Here is a 26,556-nt window from a genome sequence, read left to right as displayed (position 1 = left end):
AAGGAATAGTTTCTCATCATTGGAGTCAGTGGGAGTAATAGTGTCCCATCATTAGTGTCAGTGGGAGGAATAGTGCCCCATTATTGGTGTCAGTGGGAGGAATAGTGACCCATCATTGGTGTCAGCGGGTGGAATAGTGCCCCTTTGATTGTGTCAGTGGAAGGAATATTGTCCCATCATTGGTGTCAGTGGGAGGAATAGTATCTCATCATTGGTGTCACTGAGAGAAACAATGCCCTAACGTTGCAGTCAATTGGAGGAATTATGCCCCACTATTGGCGACAGTGGAAGGAATAGTTTCTCATCATTGGAGTCAGTGGGAGTAATAGTGCCTAGTATTAGTGCACTGCACTATACCTAGACTAAAACAGTTTTGGATACAGAAAAGAACAAGTTATGATATGATCAGTTGCCCTAGTAGCTTTTGCTATCAGTCTCTAAACAGGCTATTCAAGAAAGAAATGGTAATATCATCAATTGTATTTGTCAATAATAATTTTTTAGACAAAATTCAGAGCCCATTTTTGGAACTATTAATGCAAACATCTAGAAGATTTTTTAAAGTATTCTTATGATAGTGTACCTTTGGGCCATCTATTTAAATTTTGCATGTAATTCATACCTTAGACATTACAAAACGATCATTGTTGGGATTCTTGGGGTCTTGAGCCTTATACTTCATGATATTGAAGAACAGCACAGACATAATTTCGGCTGCGCTGCAACATGATGTTGGATGTCTAGGAGTAAAATGAAACAATGATATGAGAACATTAAAGATAACGCATGGCCAATGAACTAGTGGCCTAAAGTACATACACAGAGGTAAATTCCAGATGCATTAAAACAAAAGGCATGAAAGGTTTTACAGTATGTATACATTATAAAGCAACCATAGCCTGAGTAGAAAAGCATGTCCCCTACAGCATACATCAGAAGGACCCTTACTCTCTATGTGTAAGCAGTAGTCTCCCTGCAGAGGTCTGACACACCCCCTGTTATGTCAGAGCTATAGTTCTGCAGCAAAGCTCATGGTCACGGTTGGTCATGCTTGATGCACTTGGAATGTACTTAGCTGTTTAAGGCCTCATTCACATGGGGTGTATTAAAGTGCGTATCTGTGTGAGTGTCATGTTTACCCACACAGGGATGCACACGTGTTCCACACATTCCCGTGCAGGCAGACCCATTCCTGTCTATTGGGACACAGCGGTTGCACTGACACAGCCGCTGCTTCCAATTTGATAACTGCGCGGCCCCAAACATACACTGTCTTCATTTCAGGCTGTACACCTGAACCTGCATAAATGTACTGTAATACACCACATGTGGACAAGGCCTTAAGCTGAAAGTTTAGTTTAAATCTTAAATTAGAACTGCAGGCAAATGTTTTTTGTTTTTTTCATTTTGGATAGAGCAAGGGAGGGTTATAAGTGTGGTCAGATTTTTTTTTTTGCCATCTTTGGCCCATTGCAGAGATTTCCCTTTACTTCCTGTCCCATAACTAAACAGGAAGTGAAAGAAGATCCCTGAAAATTAAGGGAATTTCTTGGGGACCCCCAGGTCACCATAACTAGTGTCCCTCTTGGAAGATTTCCCCTCTTTTCTGGGGACAACCCAAAATTTGGGATTTTCTTTTACTTTCACTTTCAATGATAATGATAAACAGAACAAATAGAGAGGGTGAGCACAGACAGCAATAAAAACTGACAAGCATTCTAATCCCTCTCCAATCTATCCAAAACATAAAAAAAAATTAAAAATTTGCCTTTAGTTATAGTTTAAATCTGATTGGTTGCTTTGAGTGCCTCTGCTTATACTATATTTCTATTTTGATTTTGCAATGCACTTTAACATTCTAGGATCATGGATTTGTCAGAACAAGAGTCGCTGCAGTTGAACATCTGGTATTTATTTCTACTTAGGAAAATATAAAAAGCAGACCACGTAGTTCCAACGTTCGCCAATGATCGCCCTATACACTTTTTCTCATAATACACATGCATTTTAGAACTTAAACATGCTAGAAATTTTGATTACTCATCCCTACAGTGCAGAATGAATGTTAAGGGTTAAGATATACACACACAAACGTATTTCTCACCAAACAAAAAAATTAGTCATAATTAGTACATGCGGGTTCAACATTTTTAATCCTGCAAACTCCACCAGTACTTATCCAAATTCTACCGCCGTCTTCTCTTCACATCCTGAAATAATGAGCGGGCACAGGTGAGAACACACCCTTTAGCATTGAAATCTGTTAGGAAACACGTAGCAGAATCATACTTACCTAGGTGGATGAAGCATCGGTCCGATGCTGTATTTGTCCCCTGGCCAGCTTTAACACTGAGAATGTGATCCCAACCATATGGTGGTCCCGATCTTCCCCAAAGCCTGTACCAGCTCTGAGACATCAGCAGACAGCGGACTTCATCCCGTTGTCTGCTGAAAACAGGTCACAGCCAGTCCTGTGATCCACAGAAGAAGTACAGCCAAATGATCTTTGGTTGTACTTCTCCTTCAAGAACCTTGAAATAAAAGGGGTGTCCTTGAGCTAAATAAAGTAAATATATCTTGTAGCCTTCTGTGGCTATTTTCAAATTTCCCAAATACATACCAAACATCCAACTCTGGGAATTACAAAAATGCTATTCTTGCAGTCACCCCCCCCACAGCAAGGGTTAAATGTTATTATCTCCAGGGCAGGGGCCTCCAAACTACAGCCTACAGCAAGATTTTATTAAGCCCTCTGATGTAAGGTGAACTATGATGAGTACTTTCATTGAAGGAGACTTTGACGAGGATTCGAATATAAGATGGCAGGGGGACTCTGATGTAGGGAGGACTCTGATGAGGATTCTCATGTAAGAGGGAGATTCTTTGGGGATTCTCATATAAGGAGGACTCTGATTGGTTGAAGTATATATATATATATATATATATATATATATATATTTATATATATATATGTATAGAGAGAGCGAGAGAGAGAGAGATTTTTTTTTTTTGCTATGTTTATTTGTTTATTTGTTTATTTAATTTATTTATTACAGCTACTTATATAGCACCATCAATGCTCTTTACAAATGTATTATACATTCACTCCCTGCCCTCAAGGAGGTTACAATCTAAGGTCCCTAACTCACATTCATGCTAGGGCCAATTTAGACAGGAGCCAATGAACCTACCAGCATGTCTTTGGAGTGTGGAGGGAAACCAAGAGTACCCGGAGGAAACCCACATAGGCAGCAGGGAGGACATGCAACCTTCAGGCAGGTAGTGTTGTGGTTGGGATTCGACCTGACATTTACTGATGTTTTTCTTTTGTTTTTCTAAATCAGGGGTCTCCAAACATTATAAACAAGGGGTCATTTTACTGTCCTCTAGACTTTAGGGGGGCATGACTGTGGCCAGTGGGAGTAGAAAATGTCCTGGTGTCAGTGGGAGTAAACAATGCTACAACTTTGTGGGAGGAAAAGTGCCCCATCATTGGAGTCAGTGGGAAAAATAATGTCCCATCGTTGGTGTCACTGGGAAGAATAGTGCCCCATCGTTGGTGTCAGTGGATGGAATAGTGCCCCCAACATTAGTGTCAGTGGGAGGAATAGTGCCCCATGGTTGGTGTCAGTGAGAGGAATAGTGCCCCATTGTTGGTGTCAGTGGGAGGAATAGTGCTCCATCATCGGTGCCAGTAAGAAGAATAGTGCACCACTGTTATTATCAGTGGCATGAATTATGCCCCTATTGGTAAAGTCTTACATTGTAATGCTCATATCCTAGAGTTAACAAGAATTTACACCATGAAGAGCAAGGGGGGCCCACTGCAAGGTTACTTATTTTTATAAAACCCAGAGTCAGGCTTTGAATATCCAGTCTTCAGATGTGATGGCTTCATTATTTTTTATTTATTTTTTATATTATTATATTTTATATTATTTTTTTATTTAAAACCTGATGATCCTGTCAATACCACATTTCCTGTTCCTTTATGTTTACACTCACTGCTCCATCGTATCTATGGAAGGAGCCATGGTTGTCACAGGCTGGACTTCAAACGTGTCTGCCTTTGTTCATCTCCATTACACAATGGATTGATGGAACTAATAGTTTACACAAAAAGATAAAGATGTTTGTGCTTTCTTTTTATCTCACATGAAGTGACAAGGACACAGCACTTCTGTACTTGCTGAAAATTTTCTTCACCTGAAAAGTGAAAGCCAATGCAGCCACCACATCTAAAGAGTGGTAAGTTGCAACATATTAAATGTTTGGTTTTGGGTGTAGACATGTCCAGCCTGCCATTAAATATAAGTAGCTTGATGCTCACCCCCTTTTGGATAGCAAATGTTAAATGTTAAATTTGTCAAGGGGGAGGGGTTTAAATATATCTTTATTCCTTGCTCCTGCAAGCTTTCTACCTGCTGGACAACTGGTCTCATTAGGTTGTTCCTCTTTAATGACTGTGCAGCTGCCCTCTCGCCAGCATCAGCAGGTACAATAAAGGACCACTAGTCCTGCATAGTATATGAGGACGTCAAAGGCTCATACACATTTCGGCAATGGAGGAGAGTGCAGGAGAGGGCAGCTGTCTGTGGATAATAGGATATGCATTCCTCTACTTTACACCTCCCCTAGATTCAGCAAGCATTTAACCCTTGCTATCCGGATGGAAGCCACAAACTGCTTATATTTAATGGTTCACCAGAGTTGTGGTTTACTTCCAGGTGTGTTCTGGTCAGTCCATTGATGTGACGGGCCCTTAATTTTCTACTCCTGTGTAGCAGTGAATGGTCCTTATTGTAGTTCAGAACAGCTCTTGTGTAAGGACATGCAAGATATGGGTTGAATGGCACTGCAGGTCACCCAACCTAGAAGAGGGCCATCTACTGGAAGAGAGGCCTTTCTGTGGAGGTAGTGTCAGATTGAAGGTGAGTACTGCAGCAAATTCTTCCTTTCTTCTGGTGGGGGGCCAAACGAATTTCGCTTTACTCTTGCCAACAAATTATTCCCCTAATACTTTATTAAAAGCTAAATAAATTTATTCTAAGGTAATGGTCCTGAAACAATACTCAAACATCACCATCATGATAATTAACAATAGCTGCCCTTTGCCGCACCCATAACACATCGATAATATCCCCTGTTATGCAAGGAAATAATTCTTGAACAATTTCATAGATTGCGCTGTTCTGAGATGACTGTAATAGTTCACCATCCTTCCCTTTACTGGGCCCCTTACACAATGACCACATGTGTCATAACAGGTCAATACTTCCACAATGTGGTTAGATGTGATCACTCAATACTGTGCTAATCATGTTCCTTTCACACTACATAAGATTGCCCCAAGAATTCCAGTGGCGTTAACAATGCAAACTCATTATGATCGAGCTGTTTAGGACAAGGCAAGTAAAGGCTGTTTATAGGCCTGACTACCCACAAGGAATGAGAATGCCAGCTCATCATAATCTAAATCAACAATAGCAACATTTCTTCTGGATAGATTTTTAAAAGGAGTTAGACTGGAGGGGAGGTAAGTATAGGCAAGGGCATACAAACAGTCCCAAATACAAAAAATTTTATAATTCAAGGGATTTTTTTTTTGCTGGCGTGAAATTATGGTTTTCTTTTTCATCGATAAGATTTTCATTGATAAGATTTGAAGAGATATTGTCGAAAAAAAAAAATTAAAAAAAAAAAAAAAGTTTAATTCAGGTTAATAAAATGCAAAAAGGTTCAAAATGAAAGTTGCCTGAAATAGTGGAGCTATAATACTCACCTCTCGGGTAGCCTGTGTCTCCTAAGTTCCAGCAAAACAATCTCCATCAGAACCCTGGGCATTTGACACTTCCTAGAGTGTCAGTTGCTTTTGTTCCCTGCCGCATGCTATGGTTCCATCTTCTGACCCCTACAACACTACAGGAGAAACGTAGGGGCATGACGTAGGGTCAGAAGGATGAAAAACAAAACATACTCCAACAAATAAAAAAATAAAATAAAAAAAATGTAACTGTTTTCCCCTAGTTGGTGAACTCCTCCTGAAATGACAAAATGGAAGTTTCAGATGCACACCTAAAAGGCCAAAGCCACGGGGGGGGTTTGTAGTGACCAGAAGGATGCATGAGATTAGCTTTACCAGCACCCCTTCCCAATATGTAAGGGATTTGTAGGTTGTCTGATAAGACAAATAACGAAAGAGTGCGGGTGAATATTATCTCATCTCCATCTGAGCTTGACTCCTCTTTTTATCTCTCCCATTGGTTATCTAATGTGATGCCCTGACTCACTGAAAAATAGGAAATTGAAAAAGGTCAGAGGTACATATATACACTTCATTACCAAAAGTATTGGGACACCTGTCTTTACACACACGTGGACTTAAGGCCCCTTTCACACTTGTCCTGCGAGTCATAACCCATGATTTCCAATGAGTACCATTCATATCTGTGCAACTTCAAGTCGCACCATCTTCAAAGTGGTCTCTGTACTACTTTGGTCCGACTTTGATGCGAGTTACACAGGCGCTCCCTGATATCGCAGCCGCAAAATCGTGGTAAAGTTGAGGCAAAATTGCGTGACTTTGAAGTCACGGTAGTGTGAAAGGGGCCTTAATGGCATCCCAGTCTTAGTCCGTAGGGTTCAGTATTGAGTTGGCCCACCCATTGCAGCTATAACAGATTTAACTCTTCTGGGAAGGCTATCAACAAGGTTTAGGAGTGTGCCTATGGGAATGTTTGACCATTCTTCCAGAAGTGCAGGTGTGAGGTCAGGCACTGATGTTGGACGAGAAGGTCTGGCTCGCAGTCTCGGCTCTAATTCATCCCAACAGTGTTCTATTGGGTTGAGGTCAGGACTAGTGCAGGCCAGTCATGTTCCTCCACCCCAAACTCGCTCTTCCATGTGTTCATGGACCTTGCTTTGTGCACTGGTCCAAATCATTTGGTGGAGGGGAGGATTATGGTGTGGGTTTTTTTTGGGGGGGGGGGGGGTTGGGCTTGGCCCCTTAGTTCCAGGGAAGGGAACTCTTAAGGTAGCACCATATCTAAACATTTTGGACAATTTCATGCTCCCAACTTTGCGGGAACAGTTTGGGGATGACCCCTTCCTGTTCCAACATGACTGTGCACCAGTGCACAAAGCAAGGCCCATAAAGACATGGATGAGCAAGTAGCTTTGATATCGGTTCATCTGCTGGAGGATAGTCATGACTATGACTGCTTCCAATTCTTAACCTTAGAGTCAACTTTAAATCATTTAAATATGACTAAATGATATCTATTGGGCGGGTGTCACCATTTTCACCCTCACCCACATTAGGACATTGATTAAACTTACTTCATTAGCAACAACTATTTCAGTAGATTGCAGCTACATCGGCATACTTCTGTTTTTCTGTCTCTTTCAAAATCTTCACCTCAAGTTTCAAGTGAACTTCCTTCATGGTTGGTACTCCCTTGTATTATTCTAATAATACTGTTGTGTCATCAACATTTAAAGAGCAACAAAAACCGATTAGAGAGTACCAAGCCCAACTCCACAGTTCCTTAGCGCAGTGGCTCTCAACCCTGTCCTCAAGTACCCCCAACAGGCCACCCCCAGCAGGCCATGTTTGCAGGTTTTCCTTTATCTTGCACAATCAATTTTGGACAGCTATTTTATCTTTAAGAAAAACATGGCCTTTTGGGGGTACTTGAGGGCTGAGGTTGAGAACCACTGCCTTGTTTGTTAAATCTCCGAGATCACCCCCCAACTAAATCACATTGGCTAGCCAGGATAACTAAAATCCAACAAATGGAGAACCTTAACATGGTGCTGAAGGAGCAAAACGAAAGATATTGGAAAATCTGAACCCCTCATTTTATTTACAAAGAACAGACCCCCATAGCTTCTCCATTACCTTGCCTCATGGAGCTCTTTCAAAATGCAATGAGGGTCAACTGGGTCTCCCTTTGTCCCCATTTTCCTCTAATCACCCCCCCCCCCCTTTTTTTTCTCTCCTCTTTTCCTTATCATTCAATTCTACCTTCTATCCACTTCCTGCCTCCGGGCCCTAACTAGGTCTCGGAGCTCTGCTTTGTTTGAAAACTATTGCAAAAATGAGCAACGGTGTTGCTCACTGATGATCATGATGTGGACTCATTATAATATTATATAAGTTGAAGTTACTAAAATACAAGTATTTTTGAAGACAGGCTTGGTTAACCATGTGAGTATCTCGCTTTGTATTGTGTCTCATGTCATAGTTGTGAACTGTTGTTTTGAATTTATTTAAAAAAAAAAAGCTCCAAGATCCAAGAAGGAAATTTAAATCCCAAAAACTGCATTCTCACCACACACTGTGGTCTCACTATTTCTATCTGAGATTATACCCTAAAGCTGAACTCCAGGTATTGGATGAGGTGGAAATTGTGATGCCACCGTCCTTCCTCTCCACCTAAACCAATCAGAGAATGCCTTGTATTTATTAAAAAAATACAAGGTGTTCTGTGAATGGCAGTGTAGAGGGCAAGCCGCTCGGCACAGGACCTGATAGATCAAGGCGATCACTGTAGTAACTCCAACTACTACAGTGACTGTTAGCTTCTCCAGCAGACCCTCAGATATGAGATATGGATTCTTACATTGGACCAAGCTGGACCAGTGTAAATATACAATAGAGGTCATAGCTGGAGTTAAACTTTAACAATGTTAGGTCTATGGGCAGGCGAGTGTAAATGAACATGCATCCATTAGGATTCATTTTGATTTGTCACATTTAGATCTGAAAAAACGGAAAAGAATGCAAATCTTTCTTGTTTTTGTTTTTTCTTACCTAGACAGACTTAGAGGTAGTCGGATGTAAGCGGATGCACATCCATTTACATCCACCTGCTCACACACTAACATTAAAGTGGAATTAAAGGGTGAATACTTACCATATTATGTCCAGCAGTTTCTTGCTGGCATCTTCTTCTCAGTGCCTGTCTTTGGGGCATCTTCTTTGGCAGGGGGGTGATGTCACTTCTGGCACTCAGAGACTGGCCCAACACTGTAAGCATGTGCAGCTTAGTTTACAGTGTCGGAAAAGACAGCACGCAGGCAGGTAAGAGCATTTTATTGAGGAAGAGACAGTGCATCAGTGGTAATTTTTTTGGCCAGTCAGCTACACTTACCCCATCGATCCACGGGCCATCACAGCGGCGGCAGCTTCCGTTTTCCTCCCTTTTCCTCGGAGGCCAATCGGGGGTGTCTTCTCTTTTCGGGCCAATCAGAAAACGGGTCTCACACCCACTTCTGATTGGCCGGATTGAGGATCAGTGTTTCAACAGCAAATATTAATTCGCTGTTGTAAAACCTGGATGGGCTCATGGCACAATGCTCTGCACCACAAACCCACTCTATTATGAAGCCTATTACTCTAATCAGGTGCTTCAAAAAAAACACCTCCACCGATGTAATTCAGGCGCCCCGCGTCCTGAAAGGGGCCGCATGCACGAATAGGGAGTGGCCATGGATAGATTCATGCTCTCTGTTTTTTAATAGCAGAGCTTCAGTTCCACTGTAAACTTCTGTTAAAGTGGTAGTAAACTCAGTTTTTTATTTTTACCTACAGGTAAGCTGTTGTTTTAAGGTAAGCCTTTCATAATATGCAGTATGCAATGCATGCTAACACATTATGATATTGCCTTGCAGGGTGAAACTTTTTTTTTATTTAGACTTACTACCGCTTTAAGGCTGGATTCACACCTATGCATTTTTAGTGCTTTTTGCATTTTGCAGATTTGCACTACAATCCATTTAACATAGTTTCCTATGGAACACGTTCTGTAGTGCAAATCTGCAAAATGCAAAAAGCACTAAAAATGCATAAATATCAATCCAGCCTAAGGCCTTGTTCACACCTATGCATTTTTTAGCACATTTTCCGTTTTGCAGAAACACACTACAGTCCATTTAACATGGTTCCCTATGGATCATGTTCACATCCGTGCATTTTATGGAAAGGGCCAGGGACTTTTTCTGGTTTTTGGTTCCATAGTCTTCAATGGATGAAAAGCATGTACTGAGGGGGGCGTGACCGGAAGTGCTGGGGAGAGGACGCATCTCGGCTGAGCTCCGCCGGCCGGGAGTTAATCCTCATCCATCCGCCGTTCCAAGGCAAGATTCAGGCCGGCGGGCACCTCAGCCTACTCCCCAAGAGTCCCGGGAACGTTTTTATCCCGATATTACTGCTCCGGTCCGGCCGGAGCCCCGCGATTAGGCCCGAGGCCTGCCGCATTGCCTGGACGCCGGCCGCCATCTTGCGGCCTACAGGGACGCCGGAGCCTCCGCGCTCGCGTACCGCGGGCCGCGCGGGCAGCGGTGACACGCACCCACCCAGCGGGTGTCGGAGGAGCCCCCCTGAGGCCTGGGAGTGGAATTCGGTGGAGAGGACTGGTGCTGGCAGCCTGCACACTACCACTGAGGACACACTGCAGACTGAGGTAGGCGGTGGCCATCTTGGTACACCCAGTCCACCATTACAGGCCCCTCACACTTCCTAAGGCACTTTCTGCTCCCCCCCTGTACTGCATACCATCCTCCCAATATATAGAGGCCCTGGAGGGCCTAGTGATGGACATGTGATAACGTACACCTTAACTGGGAGTGCATACGCGGTAGCAGGGAAAATGGCAACGTAATTCCCTAGCACCGCGCCGTCGGAACTTTACACTTGGCTGATAAGGCATATTCATCTAGCATTTCTTGTCACATCTGCCCCAACTACTGCATGCGCTTTTGGGCTGCTGGCGGGTATGTATAATACACCCCGGAACCGTCCCCGCAACAGATCACAGCAGAAATCCTCTCCGGTCCGTGGGAAGGCGAAAGGGAAGGGTAAGATGGCGCCCGAACCGCCGGAACCTGATGACACCACACAGCACTCTGACGATAGCCTGTCACAGTTCCCCTCTAACCTAGCCAGCCCTGTGGACACTAACTCTGATGCTTTGCTACAGAAATTCCGCACCATAGTAAGGGACGAGATCACCTCGGCCTCTCGTAAACTGTCTGCTGAACTGGTGAAGGGTCTTAAGGAGCTAGGCCACCGCACTAATCAGTTGGAGGAACGGATGGACCTAACAACCACGGTACTGGAGGGTCATGAGGAAGAGGTGGAGAAACTGAATGCGGAACTCCAGGACAAACTTGAGGACTCAGAAAATAGGGCCCGCAGAGGAAATTTGCGTATTCGCGGCCTCCCAGAGACCATTACGGATCTCCAGGGTACAGCTACAGCATTCTTTCAGGAGCTTGCTCCTGATATTCCCACGGAACGCCTGGAATTCGACCGGATCCATAGGTCCCTCGCTCCCAAACCAACTGAGGGCCCCCCCAGAGATGTGATTATAAAATTTCATTTCTACAGAACCAAGGAACGACTTCTCCAGGCGGCCAGGGAATTACCGGACATTACATTCCAGGGAAACTCCCTCCAATTGTTCGCAGATCTTTCCCCGGTCACTATCGCTAAACGGCGGAATATGAAGCCCTATCTGCAAATCCTGCAAGCCAGAAACATCCGCTACCGGTGGGGGTTCCCCTTTAAACTCTCCTTTTATCATTTGGGACGTCAGTTTCATGCCTCATCTTTGCCGGATCTGAGGCGGCAATTCCAGGAGCTACAGTTTGACCTCCCTCCTTCTCAACCCGAAGCAGCAGTGGCTCGACCGGGTCCCTCTCGGGCCCCACCGAGATCCTCACAATCCTCACAGCACGGATCCCAAGCCCTCCGCACTCTCAAGGCTCAGAGGTTTCATGAAGCCTCTACAGACGGACATCGCTAGAAACATGTTGTCCCTACCTTTTGCAAGTTTGTGCTTTGTTTTTGTTCTTTTTCCCTGCCTTTGTACAGCAGAGAGACCTCAGCCTCTTGAACAAGCTGCGACTAACGCCACCAGGAGACTGGAGCAAGACACCTCCGACCCACGATACTGTGGAATGGTAAGCTGGTCGGTATTTGATTACAGTCAGACTGTGCTGGTTTTCACCTCTGGACGGTAAAGATCCACCTTGCCAGCTGCTGATGACTGGCAGGGTACCTGTTTTGGTCCTTTTATTTTTTATTTTTTGGACAAATGATGCACTTATGGTATTGACTGCCGCCCCCCTTCCCCCCCCCCCCCCTGATTGCATAGGCTTTTTCAAATCCTCATTCCCTTTTCTACCCCCCCCCCCCTTTTTTTTTTTTTTCTCTTCTCCTCTTCCCCCCCCCCCTCGCCCCTCATGGCCCTGATCTCTGTATACTGAGGCATTGTTTGGGTTCCACTTAGCTGACACCGCATGTTCATGTTGATTATTTATGGACAGGGGGTCACCACATGCATTGACCTGTTTTTTTTTGGGGGGGGGGGAGGGGGATGGTGAAATTTTTCTCTTTTTGTCTTTAGTTATTGTTTTCAGTTTTTTACTAGCTCTTGGGGTTTACATCTATATGCCATTGTTGACATGTTCTTTATATTCATGGTTATGGTTTCAGTTAAGCCAAGTGGTCTCCGACGGACCACTGCACCCTCATGATGTGGTACTTGATCCGAACTAACGTTCGAATCAACACCCGACCAGGTAGTGGGATGGTTAACCCACGACTCATAGCAACCTTAATGTTACAGAGTTATTTGTTCACAGCATTGCATGATTCTACTACCTTTCCTGATGTGATACATTACTTCTTTCTTCCCTCTCTATCTTCACTGCTTCTATCCCTTTTTTTCCCCTCTGGGTTCGCAGGGCGTGTGCTCTGGTTCAAGGTTGATGGCCATTCAGTGCGGTCCCAATGACGATTAACTGGTTGTCCCTGAATGTTCAGGGCATGAACTCACCCCATAAGAGGGTGAAGATTTTTAAATATCTGCGCAAGCAACAAATTGACATTGCTTGTTTACAGGAGACACATTTTTCCGAGACCTCTCATCCTAAGTACTTCGATGCTCAGTTCCCTCAGGTATTTTTCGCAAATGCTCCCACTAAACAAAGGGGGGTTCTCGTGGCTTTTCGAAAATCTGTTCCATTTAGTTGCACTAAACAGATTGCAGACCCTAACGGACGGTACCTTTTGCTCCAAGGCACCATTCATGACACGGAGGTTACCATACTTACGTACTATGCCCCGAATGTAAATCCGGGGCCTTTCTTGACCCATGTCTGCGCCCTGCTTATGTCCCACTGCAGGGGCACCCTCCTTCTTTCAGGTGACTCGAATCTTATATTAAATCCCAAACTAGATAATCATCCGCCCGAGAGAAATGGACAATCGGCGGGGGCTAAGAAATTTGCGTCCTCCTTACTGGCGCTGGACTTGGTCGACCTGTGGAGGGAGTGTCATCCACAGGGCAGGGACTACACCCATTACTCTCACCCCCATCAGGTTCACTCACGGATAGACCATATGTTTATGCTCAGACGTCATCTTCCGTTGGTGGTATCGGCTTCAATTTTGGCTGTCCCTTGGTCGGATCATGATCCAGTGTTAGTAATCTGTCACTCTATCCTAGATAGACCTCGGTTTTCTCCCTGGGTGATGAATGATTCCCTTCTTTCACATGCGGGGGTGACAGCAGATATTGTTAAGGCTTCGGAGGACTACTTTCGTGAAAATTTGGGCTCGGTGCAGTCTCCGGTGGTCCTTTGGGAGGCTTATAAAGTGGTGTTGCGGGGTCGGATAATTGGTCTGGCTTCGGCCCGTAAGAGGGCTAGAGAAGCAAAGCAGAAAGAGCTTGAGTCCCGATTGGTGTCTCTATCAGAGAACTTTAAACAATCCCCCACTCCGGGCAACCGCAAGTTGCTGGAATTAGCTAGATCGGAGCTTGATCTGTGTCTCACGGAGGGCGCTGAGCGTGTATTGCGCTGGTCCCGCCAGAGGCGGTATGTGAGAGCAAATAGGCCAAACCGTATGTTAGCTAACAGACTCCGAACCTTTGCTCCTAGATTGAACCCGATAACCCTACGGGATCGACACAATGTCCTATCGGGAAACCCAAAGCATGTCCTGGAGGAATTCGCGTTTCGCCTTGCGAAACTATACGAGGCACCAGGGGGGAGTGTGGCTCGGGGCATGACGGACTTCCTGGAAAGCCTTTCGCTCCCATCCTTAACGGAGGCTCACGTTACCCTCATGGACAGAGATATTCTGCTCTCCGAAGTTCTACAAGCAATAAAAGAACTCAAGGTGGGCAAACGTCCTGTGCCTGACGGGTATACTGCGCTTTTTTATAGGAAGCTGGCATCGGTGATAGCTCCCCACCTGGTGGCAATGTACAATTCGGTGAAAAACGGCTATCCTCTCACCCCTGATCTTCTGACAGCAAATGTGGTGATGATTCCTAAACCGGACCGTGACCACTCATCTTGGGCCAATTTCAGGCCTATCTCACTCATTAATGTAGATATGAAACTCTTGACAAAAATCCTGGCGAATCGATTAAACTCTTTTCTTCCCCGGTTAATAAAAAAAGATCAGGTGGGCTTTGTACCTCAGAGACAGGCGGGAGATGCAATACGACGTATAGTTCAACTCCAACATATAGCCCAGACTCGATCTCTGGAATCCATGCTTCTCTCCCTTGATATAAATAAGGCCTTTGACTCCTTATCCTGGCCCTATCTCATGTCTGTCCTACGGCATTATGGATTCGGGACTTCCTTTATGGCTTGGATGTCTGCCCTATATGATTCCCCTCGAGCAAAAGTTAAATATTATGGATTTGAATCCCCCATGTTTAATGTCAGCAGGGGAACCCGTCAGGGGTGTCCACTGTCTCCCCTTCTTTTTGTGTTGGCACTGGAACCTCTGGCGGAGGCAATCAGAGCTCATCCAGATATCAAGGGCATAGAAATAGCAGGTTGCCCCCACAAGATTTCCTTATTTGCAGACGACATTCTTCTTTCTGTCACCTCTCCTAGAACTTCCCTGCCAAATTTACACGCATTGTTGCAAACCTTTGCGTCTCTCTCAGGACTCCAGATTAACTCATCTAAATCGAAGGCATTGTCGACTAACCTCTCTGCGGAGTTACTGAGGGACTTGCAATCGGCCTTTCCTTACCAGTGGGTCTCCTCCTTGCCTTATTTGGGAATCCATCTCACATCAACATATCAGGCTTTATATCAGGCGAATTATCCACCATTATTCACGAAATTAAGGGATATGTTGTTGGCGTGGGCCTCTTTTCCTCTTTCGTGGTTTGGGAGAATAACGGCCGTCAGAATGGCGTACCTTCCAAAGCTACTTTACTATTTTAGGGTTCTCCCCGTCCCGATTCCCTCCCACGTCCTCAATACCCACCAGCGTAGGATCCTGCAATTTATCTGGGGATCGTCTCGCCCCCGTATTAATAAACAAATCCTGTTCGCCAGCAGACGTGATGGGGGCCTCTCGGTCCCGAATATAAGAGACTACTATGTAGCTGCCACCATTGCTCCGCTCTCTCACCTCCATGAGACGTATCAACTCCCGCTATGGGCGGCTATTGATCTGCTTGAGACTGACCCCATCCCAATCTCTTCATTACCATGGCTCCCACCTGTACATCGCCCTAAGATAACGGGGCCTTGTATGATTCATACGCTGCGAGTTTGGGACTCGGTGAAGTACTCGGCGGGACTGGCTTCCCCCCATCTCCCACTGTTGCGGCTTTTGCGTTGCCCGCTTTTCCCTCCGGGTCTTGATCACCCAGCGCAATTCAAGTGGTGGACCATTAATGGATTTGGCGACGTACATTCCTTGCTTACTCCCACTAGGATTTTAACATATAATGTTCTGCGCTCGTCGCATGACCTGCCGCTACGAGAATATTACAGATATCTGCAGATCCGTCATTTCCTCCAGAGTCTCCTTAGATCGCAGGACGCCCCTTACAGGTTGACACCGTTTGAGAGCATCTGCAGATCCAGGCCCCATTCTCCTGGTCTGATATCTATGATTTACTCAGCTCTGATCTCTAAGAGGAGACCTCCAGTGCGGACTTATCATTTGCAATGGGAGAGGGAGTTTGGGAGGAAGCTGGATCCGGAGGACTGGCGGGCAATGACCCTAGCCATATCCAAATGCTCACGCAACGTAGTAATTCTGGAAAATGCATATAAGGTGTTATACCGGTGGTATTACACCCCGGTGCGCCTGGCTCGCTTTGCCCCATCCTATTCCCCTCTTTGTTTCAGGGAGTGTGCACAAGAGGGCACTATGGCCCATATTTGGTGGACGTGCCCGCGAGTGTGCAGACTATGGGTCAGGGTGTATGCATTGCTCCGTAGCCTGCTTCAAGTAAATCTTAAAAGGGATCCGTTTGAGGCGCTCCTTGGCAAACCAATCAATGCGCTATTGCGCCCAGAGCGCCAATTGGCGCAACATCTTTTTACTGCAGCTAAATTGACAATAGCCAGAGCATGGAGAACCCCAGCCCTGAGCTTCGAGGCAGTTAAGAATCGGCTAAATGAGGTTATGGTCAACGAAAAATTGTCTTCTGTTCTTTCTGACACTCATGCCAAGTTTCTGCGTGTCTGGCAGCCCTGGATCGCGTATCATTATTCTCCTAGATTCGATGTCGCTATATTGTCATTGTAAGAATCGGCTGTGCATACCCTGTGAGCCCAATCTCTTCCCCCCCTCCCCTCTCTCTTCCTCAACCTCCCCCTCTTTTTTTCTTCTCTTTCTTTCTTTGCTCTTTCCAATTTACAGTAGATGGTTACTATGGGCTGTCAAAGTATTGAACGACAAGCTTCTGTTGCAGTCATGTGAACACCCGGGTCCACCCGGACACAGAAAATGTTGGCATCGTTTGGGCAACAGCCTGCTTTACTTAATATTATACTGTGAAACACCTGAACTGTGATTTGTATGAAAGCCTATTGTATTCGAATGCACTTAATAATAATAAAAACTTTTGTAAAAGAAAAGCATGTACTGAAAAACGAAAAATGCACCTGCAATATGCAAACTACAACCTGCATAAGTATGAATCAGGCCTAAGGCGGGATTCACACCTATGCATTTTTAGTGCTTTTTGCATTTTGCAGATTTGCACTGCAGTCCATTTAACATGGTTTCCTATGGAACATGTTCTGTAGTGCAAATCTGCAAAATGCAAAAAGCACAAAAAATGCATAGGTGTGAATCCAGCTTTATAGAGCATATTATTGATCAGTGAGCATCTTCTAATAGAGCTCAGACTAGCTTGAGTGTCAACCATTTGCATTGACTACCTTCCTTGCAAAGCAAGAATTTGGAGCAATGGCTATGAGCAAAACTGACATTTCATACTATACATAAGCACTCCTAGAAGCCTGCTGGTTGTGAATGGAAGGAACAGAGGTATGCTACGTGTTTGAGATGTCAGAATAATCTGATGTGTTTGGGCAGAACAGACTATTGCAAAGGTCTGGGGAGCTGGCGCTGGCCTCAGGACATCTGGCACACCAGCATACCAAGGGCATCTTGTGGTTTTGTTATTCATTCATTCTGACTTTGCTATTCTGTGCAAAGCAGCATAAATTATTGTGCTCTGGGCCAGAAATCAGCCATGTTTTCAGACGGCGATAATTCACATTATGCCCCATGCCATAAAATTAGGGGTCTCATGGGCTTAGAACAAGAAAAAGAATGCAGAAGCTAGCTTATCCGATTTCACTGATGATTTCTAAAAATATGTGTCAGTTTTGCTGGAAAGCAAAAAGCCTTGGCTGAAAGTTTTAGTTTTCTTAGAATATATGGATTTATTTCTTTATTTATTTTATTTTAAACTTTGTGACTCCAGAGGTCATTTTAACTGCGTAGCCTGTGGCCATATATATCAATGCCATTAAAGCTGTAATAAACCCAAAAACAAAAATATATTATATTGCAGTTTACCAATCCTTAGATGTGATGGCTGCATTAGTTTTCTTTTTAGGCTCAGTTTCCCTTTATTTTCACCTGGTGATCCAGTCAATATGTCTGTTATTTTTCAACTTTCTTTACCAGGTCAAGCTGTCCAGACCAGGTAGGAGTTAAAGGGGAAGTAAACCCAGATGGGTGTTACTTCCTCTTTGTTTCCCTGCAAAGGTAAAGCATAATGGGCTACTATGCATCGCTGTTCTTCACATGGGCTGTTCTTCAGGAGACACATGAGGCCCCACAGCTGGATTTTTTTCACCGCACCTCTGGATACCCATTTCGCAACTCGAGCTTTGAACATGTTTGTCAACATGCCCCGTGTTCGCCAGTCCTTATTTCAGCCCTCTACCCCTCACTTAATGGTCACACGTTCACCACCTCACTCTCCTATGTGACTTAGTGGGAACAAGATTTGTTCCTTTAACAACACCACCCCTGAATACCACTCTTCTCTTCTAGTGGTATTGGGTCCCTGCCCAGATCACCCACAGAAATCCTAACTGTAGTAACCAATGTTTTAGGGGTTGTGGTCATCATGGAGATGGCCTACACATCTGGTGGACATGTCCACGATTGATGGGCTTTTGGTCCCGGGTCCTTGGCCTACTGTGCATCTTATTTCATTTGGCGATCTGTAGGGATGCTAAATTAGCCCTGTTGCACTGTCCTATCCCCGGGTCTATGCACTCACTAACAGAAACTGGCATCCTATTTATTTTTATCAGCGAAGAGGATTATTGCCCAGGCCTAGAAAAAGCCCACGGTCCCGTTCCAGGGAGAGAAAGACCGTATGACAGCTTTCATAATTAACAAACAAATGTCTAGTATTCTGAAGGACTCCCACTCCAAGTTTCTAAAAATTTGGGAACTTTGGATCAAGTACTCCTTACCTGACCAGTATTGGTCACCTATGACCATCAGTCCCAAGTGCCTGTCCCCCCCCCCCACCCCCTTCTTCTTCACATCTACTCTCACCTTCTTTCTTTAGCCTCCTCTCAGGGTTTCCAACCCCTCATTCCCTATCTTGCGTTTCTTATTTTGGGTTCTTCTAGTATGGGGAGAACACACCTTTGTAAAAATTTTTGATTCTCCCTATGAGGTATTTCTTTTGGTCTTCCCACCCACTTGTTTATATGTTTGATTATGTGCTACACCCTAATGTTTATTGCCTTGTGGAATTTTCATTGGCAGCCTCTGCATGGTGCTTACCTTGTTATGTCTTGAAAAACCTAATATAAATTACTGAACCAAAAAAAGGTTTAGCTGGAATTTGGCTTTAATTTGTTAGTCAAGTCCATCTAAATCTACAAGTGCATCTAACCCTCTCCCCAGACTGACAATGCTGCTGGCCAAAGGTGGCTTTGTTGCTCCTCCTATGGAGTGGAGACACCCTAAAGCAGGCCATAGATTATGAAAATGTCTTCTCCTCGTAAGAAAATTGCTTGAATTCCAATCAACGCAGTGAGCGTTTATGGGCAAAAACCTCCTTCAGCACTATTGTGTTCTTCCATGCCAGAAGAACACAATGGGGGTTATTTACTAAAGGCAAAACAACTTTGCACTGCAAGTGCACTTGAAAGTGCACTTGGAAGTGCAGTCGCTGTAGATCCGAGGGGGTCATGCAAGGAAAATAAAAAACAGCATTTTAGCTTGCACATGATTGGATGATAAAATCAGCAGAACTTCCCCTCATTTCAGATCTACCCCTTAGATTTAGAGCGACTGCACTTCCAAGTGCACTTGCAGTGCAAAGTGGATTTACCTTTCGTAAATAACCCCCAATGATCACTACTGGAGGCTATAGCTGCCGCCAGTGATCGTATGAAAAAAATCCTACAGGCTGGTTGTACTGAAGTCGACTGATTGATCAGCTTCAGTACAATCAGTTTTGGAGAAACACACTACAGTCCACTTAACATGGTTTCCTACGGATATAGTTCATATCTGTGCATTCTATGGAAAAGGCCAGGGACTTCTTTCTGGGTTTTGGTTCCATAGACTTCAATGGATCAAAAAGGTGTATTGAAAAAAGCAAAATGCACCTGGAATATGCTAACTGCAACCTGTATAGGTCTGAATCAGGCCTAAAGGAGTTGGGAATCTTCACACAAAAATAGCCGATTCAAACTGGAAAGCGCATTTGAACGAGTGCATGCCTGTTATCCTGCGCGTTCCCGCGCTGAGCGTTTTTTTTTTCACAGTCCATTTGCTGCAAATCGCACTGGAACATGGAAAAAATAGTGCAATCTATAGTTTTTCAAAATGCACTGCACCAAACCGCATGGTACCATGGATGCAATTTGGTGCCAACAAACGTGCTTGTTTACAATCTGTATTTTGGGGTGACATTAAGGCTCGATTCACATCTATGCATGTTGCTTTTGAGCGTTTTTGCAGTGTTTTTTTTGTGGTTCTTTTTTGCGATTTTGCTGCGATTTGCAGCGTTTTGCAGTTTTTTTAAAACTGTGGTTGCTTAGCAACCAGCTTTATACAGTGGGAAAAAAATAAAAAAAATGGAAAAAATTTTGCAAAACGAAAATCGCGGCAAAAACGTGGTAAAAACTTTGCGTTTTTGATGCGGGTCCATTGACTTCTATTGCATGCAAAACGCTGCATTTTGCATGAAAAAAAAAGTCCCTGACCCTTTCCAAAAACGCAGAGGCACAAAAATGCATTGATGTGAACATGTTCCATAGGAACTCATGTTAAACCCAAGTTAAAAAATGTCCCTGCATTTCTGCAAAATGAAAAATACATCAAAAAACGCGTTAGTGTGAATCAAGCCTAACAGGACATTGGCACTCATGTGCAGATTACAAGGGCAGCACGTTCACCTGCGGTGTGGGAAAGGTGCGTTCCACGTTTTGCTAGGCACCGCCCCTGCATGTGCAGATCAAAAATAAGAAAAAATGAAACAAATGACTGCATGCTACTCAGGGCTTAGACCCCTTTCACACTGGGGAGTTTTTCGGGCGTTTTTCAGGCGATTTATCGTTAAAAAAAGCGCCTGTAAAGCGCTTGAATGAAGCTGCAACTGCAATCCCAATGTAAAAGCCCGAGTGCTTTCACACTGAGATTCCTTTCACACTGGGGTGTTTTTCAGGCGCTTTAGCTGTAAAAAAAGCGCCTGTAAAATGCCTGAAAGAAGCCGCAACTGCAATCCCAATGTAAAAGCCCGCGTGCTTTCACACTGAGGCGCTGCGCTGGCAGGCCGTCAAAAAAAGTCCTGCAAGCAGCTTCTTTGCAGCGCTTTTGGAGCGGTGAATACAATGCTCCTAAAGCGCCCCTTCCCATTGAAATCAATAGGAAACGCCTGTAAAGCGCCTGAAAAGCGCTATTGACAGCAGCGTTTTGTGGGCGCTTTTAACCCTTTATTTGGCCACTAGCAGGGGTTATAAAGCGCCCCAATAATGTTCAAAAAACGCTGGTAAAGCAATGCTAGTTTAAGCTGCGATTTACGACCGTTTTTCAGGCAATGACATTGTGAAAGGGCTCTTAAAGCACTTGGGCTTTCACATTGGGACTGCAGATGAGGCTTCTTTCAATCGCTTTACAGGCGCTTTTTTTAACACTAAAGCGCCTGAAAAACGCTTGAAAAATGCCCCAGTGTGAAAGGGGTCTTAAAGACAGCAATCAGTCTGAACGAATGATCATGAGTCAGCTCCTTCCTCCCTCCTGGGCATACACATCCTATTAAGGGGACACGGGCTGGGCGAATGATCTTATCCTTATACCTGTTTTTTTTTTAAACAATGCTCCTATAATTTGTAATCTTATGTATATGGAGGCAGCCATATTCACTTATTACATACACAATCTTGATTTTTGCTTTACAGTGCTACACAATGGTCCTACTTTACTGCTCCATCTCACTATGCAAAGCAATACACTCTGGGGTTGATTTACTAAAGGCAAAAAGACTGTGCACTTTGCAAAGTGCAGTTGCGGCAGCGCTTAGTAAATGTGAGAAAGCTCTGCTAACTTCCATCATCCAATCATGTGCAAGCAAAAATGCTGTTTTTTTCCCCTGGTATGTGATTGGGTACACTTTGCAAAGTGAAGCTTCCCTTCATTTACTAAGCTCTGGAGCAAGTGCAAAGTGCACAGTCTATTTGCCTTCAGCAAATCAACCCTTCTGTGTTGTGATTACCTTAGCAGGTGTTAAAAGAGAGAAAGAGTATTCAACTGAGCCATTGAGAGCTCCCACTACTGGCCAATCTACACATTTTTTATTACAAATATTAGAGGCTGGTTCACAACGGGATCCCATGAGAACGTGCACATTCCTGTGCGATTTCTGCACATTCCCATGCAGTGCATTTTGACAGCCTATTCATTTGAATCGGCTGTAAAATACACCAGACCATGCAAAAAAGTTGCACTACTTTTAAAAATACACTACACCAAACTGCATGATACTGCGACACCATGCTATTTGGTGCCTGCAAATGCACTGCATTTGCAATGTGCATTTGGATTGCCATTAACAATACATTGGCACTCATATGCAGCTCGCAAGGGCAATGCGACCAAACACAGTGTGGGAAACGTGCACGGAAAGCTCCTTTCTCACACAGCAGCCTGGTGTGAAGCGGCCCTTGAGGCTTGGTGTGGCCACGGGTGTGAGAATCGCATCTGTACACGCACCTACAACCACCCACAGTCAAATTGCGCTGCTCTTAGGAGATGCACAGGGCTGCCATTCATTCTGAATAGCACCTCCTTATATCTCAGCACACATCGTGTTTGTGGGTGCGGGAACTGCAGGGAAATTGCATGGTCAAATTTATACGTAAGTATTCCTGGGAGATACACATCTTGTTTACCCTTGCCCCTACCTTCTTTCTCACTATCTGGGCAAAACATTCGATCCTATTTGGTACCTTTTTCATTTTTTTTCAGATACACTATGCGTTTGCTCCTGATGAGTGGCCACGAAACGCGTTGAGCCTATGAATGTCATCATGTTCCCAACATTTGCATCCTATAACCCATTTGTATCCATTACTCAATAAGCATTGGCTTTTTATACTAGTTACTTCCATGGGATACTATGCGATTTCAGATGCGTGCATCTATACATGAATTCTCCTTTTTTGTCATTGCCTTGTGTATTTAGATGCTCATACTCATGTTCAACTCTTTGTTTATATGCCAATTAAACAATTTTACAATTTCTCCCACCACCTGTCTTGTGCCTCACTCAAAGTCCCAAAAACCCCTTTCTTATAAAAGACCATGCAATTACCTTGCGGGCGCATTTTTTAAAAGGTGCACGCTCCTTTTTTTGGGGGGCGGAAACGCAGGTACAGCAGCCCATTTATTTGAATGGGCTGCCTTGCCCATGCAAACGTGGCCTGAGCAAAACATGGAAGTCTGAACTTAGGGTAGCACAACACAAAAAAGCGAAAGTCATAGAATAATTATTTTATTTCGAAATACACAATTCTACCCTCCTAACCTTTTTGTGTACCATGCAGAAAAAGTTGTAGACGCGTTTTTTTCCGCTGTCAGATTTTAGAGGGTACAGTGCTGTGTATGGCTCCCCACAGATCAGACATAATGTATACATCACTGATGGGTATGTAGAATGATCGAGCGATTAAACAACGCCTAAGGCACTCCTCTTTGTGGATGAACACTTCCCTGCTTGCACAATGTACAGTACGTGCTGCAAACACATTCATAGGAAACAATCTTTTCAGGTACAAAATATTTCTTTAACAATCGTTTCCTGGTGTGTTCCATGAACAATGAATGATTCATGTATGTAATACTTTAATAGCATTATAAAGTTATTATTGCGCAAGTTAAGAAACACAGGAACGTTTTTTTATGAAATCATTCGGGAACCAATCACACTTCCTCAACCGGACAGATTTCTCTGATACTCGGGAGGAAGTCTGCAAAAGTTGTAACCATGCTTGTGAGCGATGGAGGAAATGTTTATAAAGGCACATGGCTACATTGTATATTAAAGATCAGACAAGTCTCCCAATACAGAACACAAATTATATCATTCTCTGTAAACACTAGTTAAAAAATAAAAATAAAATACAAAATGTTTAAAAAACAAACAAATGATTTCACTTCTACTGATAGTAGAAAGGTTTTCCTATTTGATATAATGGATACATGGTGTGAATTAAATTCAGTCTTCCAGGGTGCTGAACATACAATGCATGTTGTGTGATCTTTAATAGAAAATGTGACTAAATAGCCTAATAATAATAAATAATAATCACTGTAATAATAATAATAATGATGCTGATAATAATAATAATAATAATAATAATAATAATAATAATAATAATAATACGTATAACTGAATAATTATAATTAAATAATAATACTTATAATTTATTATTATTATTAATAATAATAATAATAATAATAATACTTATAATTAAATAATAATAATAAAAATAACAATACTTATAATTAAAAAATAATAATAATACTTATAATCAATAATACAAATAATAATAATAACAACAATACTTATAATTAAAAAATAATAATACTTATAATTATTAATACAAATAATAATAATAATAATACTTACAATTAAAAAATAATAATAATACTTATAATTAATAATAATACAAATAATAATAATAATAATAATGCTGATGCCAGGGCCTGCCTGATCTGATAGGAACTAAATGCATTGATAAGACTTGTCTTCATATAGCACAGGTTTGCTAACTCTGAGACCCCATACACACTATACAACTTTTGTTGTCTGATTTGCTTTAGATTTACCAAAACCATGTAGTCCAAGGGCCTGCCTAATTGCATACAAACTGAAACTCTTAATGCCCCATACACACGGTTGGAAATATCCGACGGAAAAAGTCTGATCGTGTGTGGGCTCTGTCTGACTTTTTCTGTCTGAATTTTCCGACGGAAAAAGTTTGAGAGCTGGATCTAAAATTTTCCGACAACAGAATCTGATCGGACTTTTCCCGATTGTGTGTAGAAAATTCCGACGCACAAAGTGGCACGCATGCTCAGAAAAAATTTGGAGATGAAAGCTATTGGCTACTGGCCTCTATGTAGTCCCATCATATGTTTTGTACGTCACCTCGTTCTGAAAGATTGGATTTTCAGACAACTTTGTGCGGTCGTGTGTATGGAAGACAAGTTTTGGCCAAAATCCGTCTGAAAAAATCAGACGGATTTTGTGGTCGGAATGTCCAACCGTGTGTATGGGGCATTAAAGCGGGAGTCTGCGTTTTTTTTTTTTTTTTAAAGCCAGCAGCTACAAATACTGCAGCTGCTGACTTTTAAAATAGTGACACTTACCCGCCCAGCGCGCCCGCGATGTCGGCACCCGAAGCCGATCTCTCGATCGTCTCTCGGGTGCTGCCGCCGCCATCTTGGGTATGGGAATCAGGAAGTGAAGCCTTTCGGCTTCATTTCCCGGTTCCCTACTGCGCATGCGCCAGTCGCGCTGCACAATAAAGATAGTCCCCGCTGTCTCTGGGATCCGTGTGTTTCCCAGCAGGCAGCGGGGGACCTTCGGAAAGGGGCGTAGATTCTGTGGAAAGGGGCGTGCCTTCTGCAGAATCTACGCCGGAAGTGGGTGCAGATACCTGTACTGTACAGGTACCTGCACCCCCCTCCCCCCTGAAAGGTGCCAATTGTGGCGCCGGAGGGAAGGAGGATTCCAATGAGCGGAAGGTCCACTTTAGGGTGGACCTCCGCTTTAAGGTTTGTCCTCATATTATATGGTTTTGGTAAATCCGAAGGAAAAAAAAAATCGACAGAAAATTGTATAGTGTGTATCCAGCTTTAGGATCACCACACACATTACAATCTCTGTACAATCAACTTTAGATCTACCAAACCTATATAATATGAGGATCTACTGTGCCTAAACTATACAATCAATCTTTATCCAATCAGGCAAGTCCTTGCAATGCATTATAGTTGAATCTAAAAGGGAGATTGTACAATGAGATTGCAATGTGTGTGTTGATTTTAAAGAAGATTGTACAAGATTGTAAAGTGATCAGTGAGGAGTGATGAGTGGGGGGGGGGGGCACCTGGGGGTGCACAGGTAAGGGGTCTCCTCCTCCAGGTATGTAAGTACACTGATGGATGGGTAGGTGTGTGTCAGGTGTGTCCTCAGCATGAAATTGTATTCCTGTCTCTCCCTCACCCAGGGTGGGCTGCAGCTGGCAGATCAGTCCCCCTGCCCCCCTCCCTTGGCACTCACCCAGATCCAGCCGCAGTGGTGGCCTTGATGGACAGGATCCTCAGCCTGTTGGCTGTGTCTTTCAGGGCCTGTAGAGTCGGCTGGTCGGGCTTGTGATAAGCGGCCATGGAGAAGACGGCTGTCGGGGATTAGTGAGCGATGTGCGGACACGGGACAGCTGCAGGAACACCGGGGAGGAGGACAGCGAGCGGTAATAAAGGCAGACAGGGTGCGGGGCTCAGGGACTGGCATATACGAGGGCAGGGGGCGGGGCTGTGAGGGAGAGTGGCAGAATAGTGACAGGTGGGCGGGGAGTGGGAGGAGCTGTATGGAGGAAATGACAGGGGGAGTGCAGAGGACACAGGCAGCGCCCACACTGTACACACAACACACCTATAGAGGTACACTGACTGACATACTCAATGCTGATTGGCTGAAATCATCACCCTGGAAGTCATGT

The 26,556-nt window shown here is 43.9% G+C and overlaps 1 protein-coding gene across 1 annotated transcript in view; it reads right to left on the bottom strand.

Moving 5' to 3' along the window:
* Positions 1 to 26,328, bottom strand: part of TKT (transketolase) — a 77,261-nt gene extending 50,933 nt beyond the window's left edge. Inside the window, exons 1-2 of the mRNA XM_077452080.1 lie at positions 26,118 to 26,328; positions 623 to 740 (exon numbers count right to left, since the gene is read on the bottom strand). Of these exons, the coding sequence (XP_077308206.1) occupies positions 623 to 740; positions 26,118 to 26,224 (225 nt within the window). The 5' untranslated portion in view covers positions 26,225 to 26,328. The remainder of the gene's footprint in view (positions 1 to 622; positions 741 to 26,117) is intronic.
* Between the last annotated feature and the right edge of the window lie 228 nt (positions 26,329 to 26,556).

The sequence above is a fragment of the Lithobates pipiens genome, unplaced genomic scaffold (genome assembly GCF_037356315.1).
Source record: "Lithobates pipiens isolate NorthernLeopardFrog02 unplaced genomic scaffold, aLitPip1_a1.2 Scaffold_23, whole genome shotgun sequence".
Classification (NCBI taxonomy): Eukaryota; Metazoa; Chordata; class Amphibia; order Anura; family Ranidae; genus Lithobates; species Lithobates pipiens.
The sequence above is the reverse complement of the archived record's forward strand: the minus strand, read 5'-3'. Positions and strand labels throughout refer to the sequence as shown.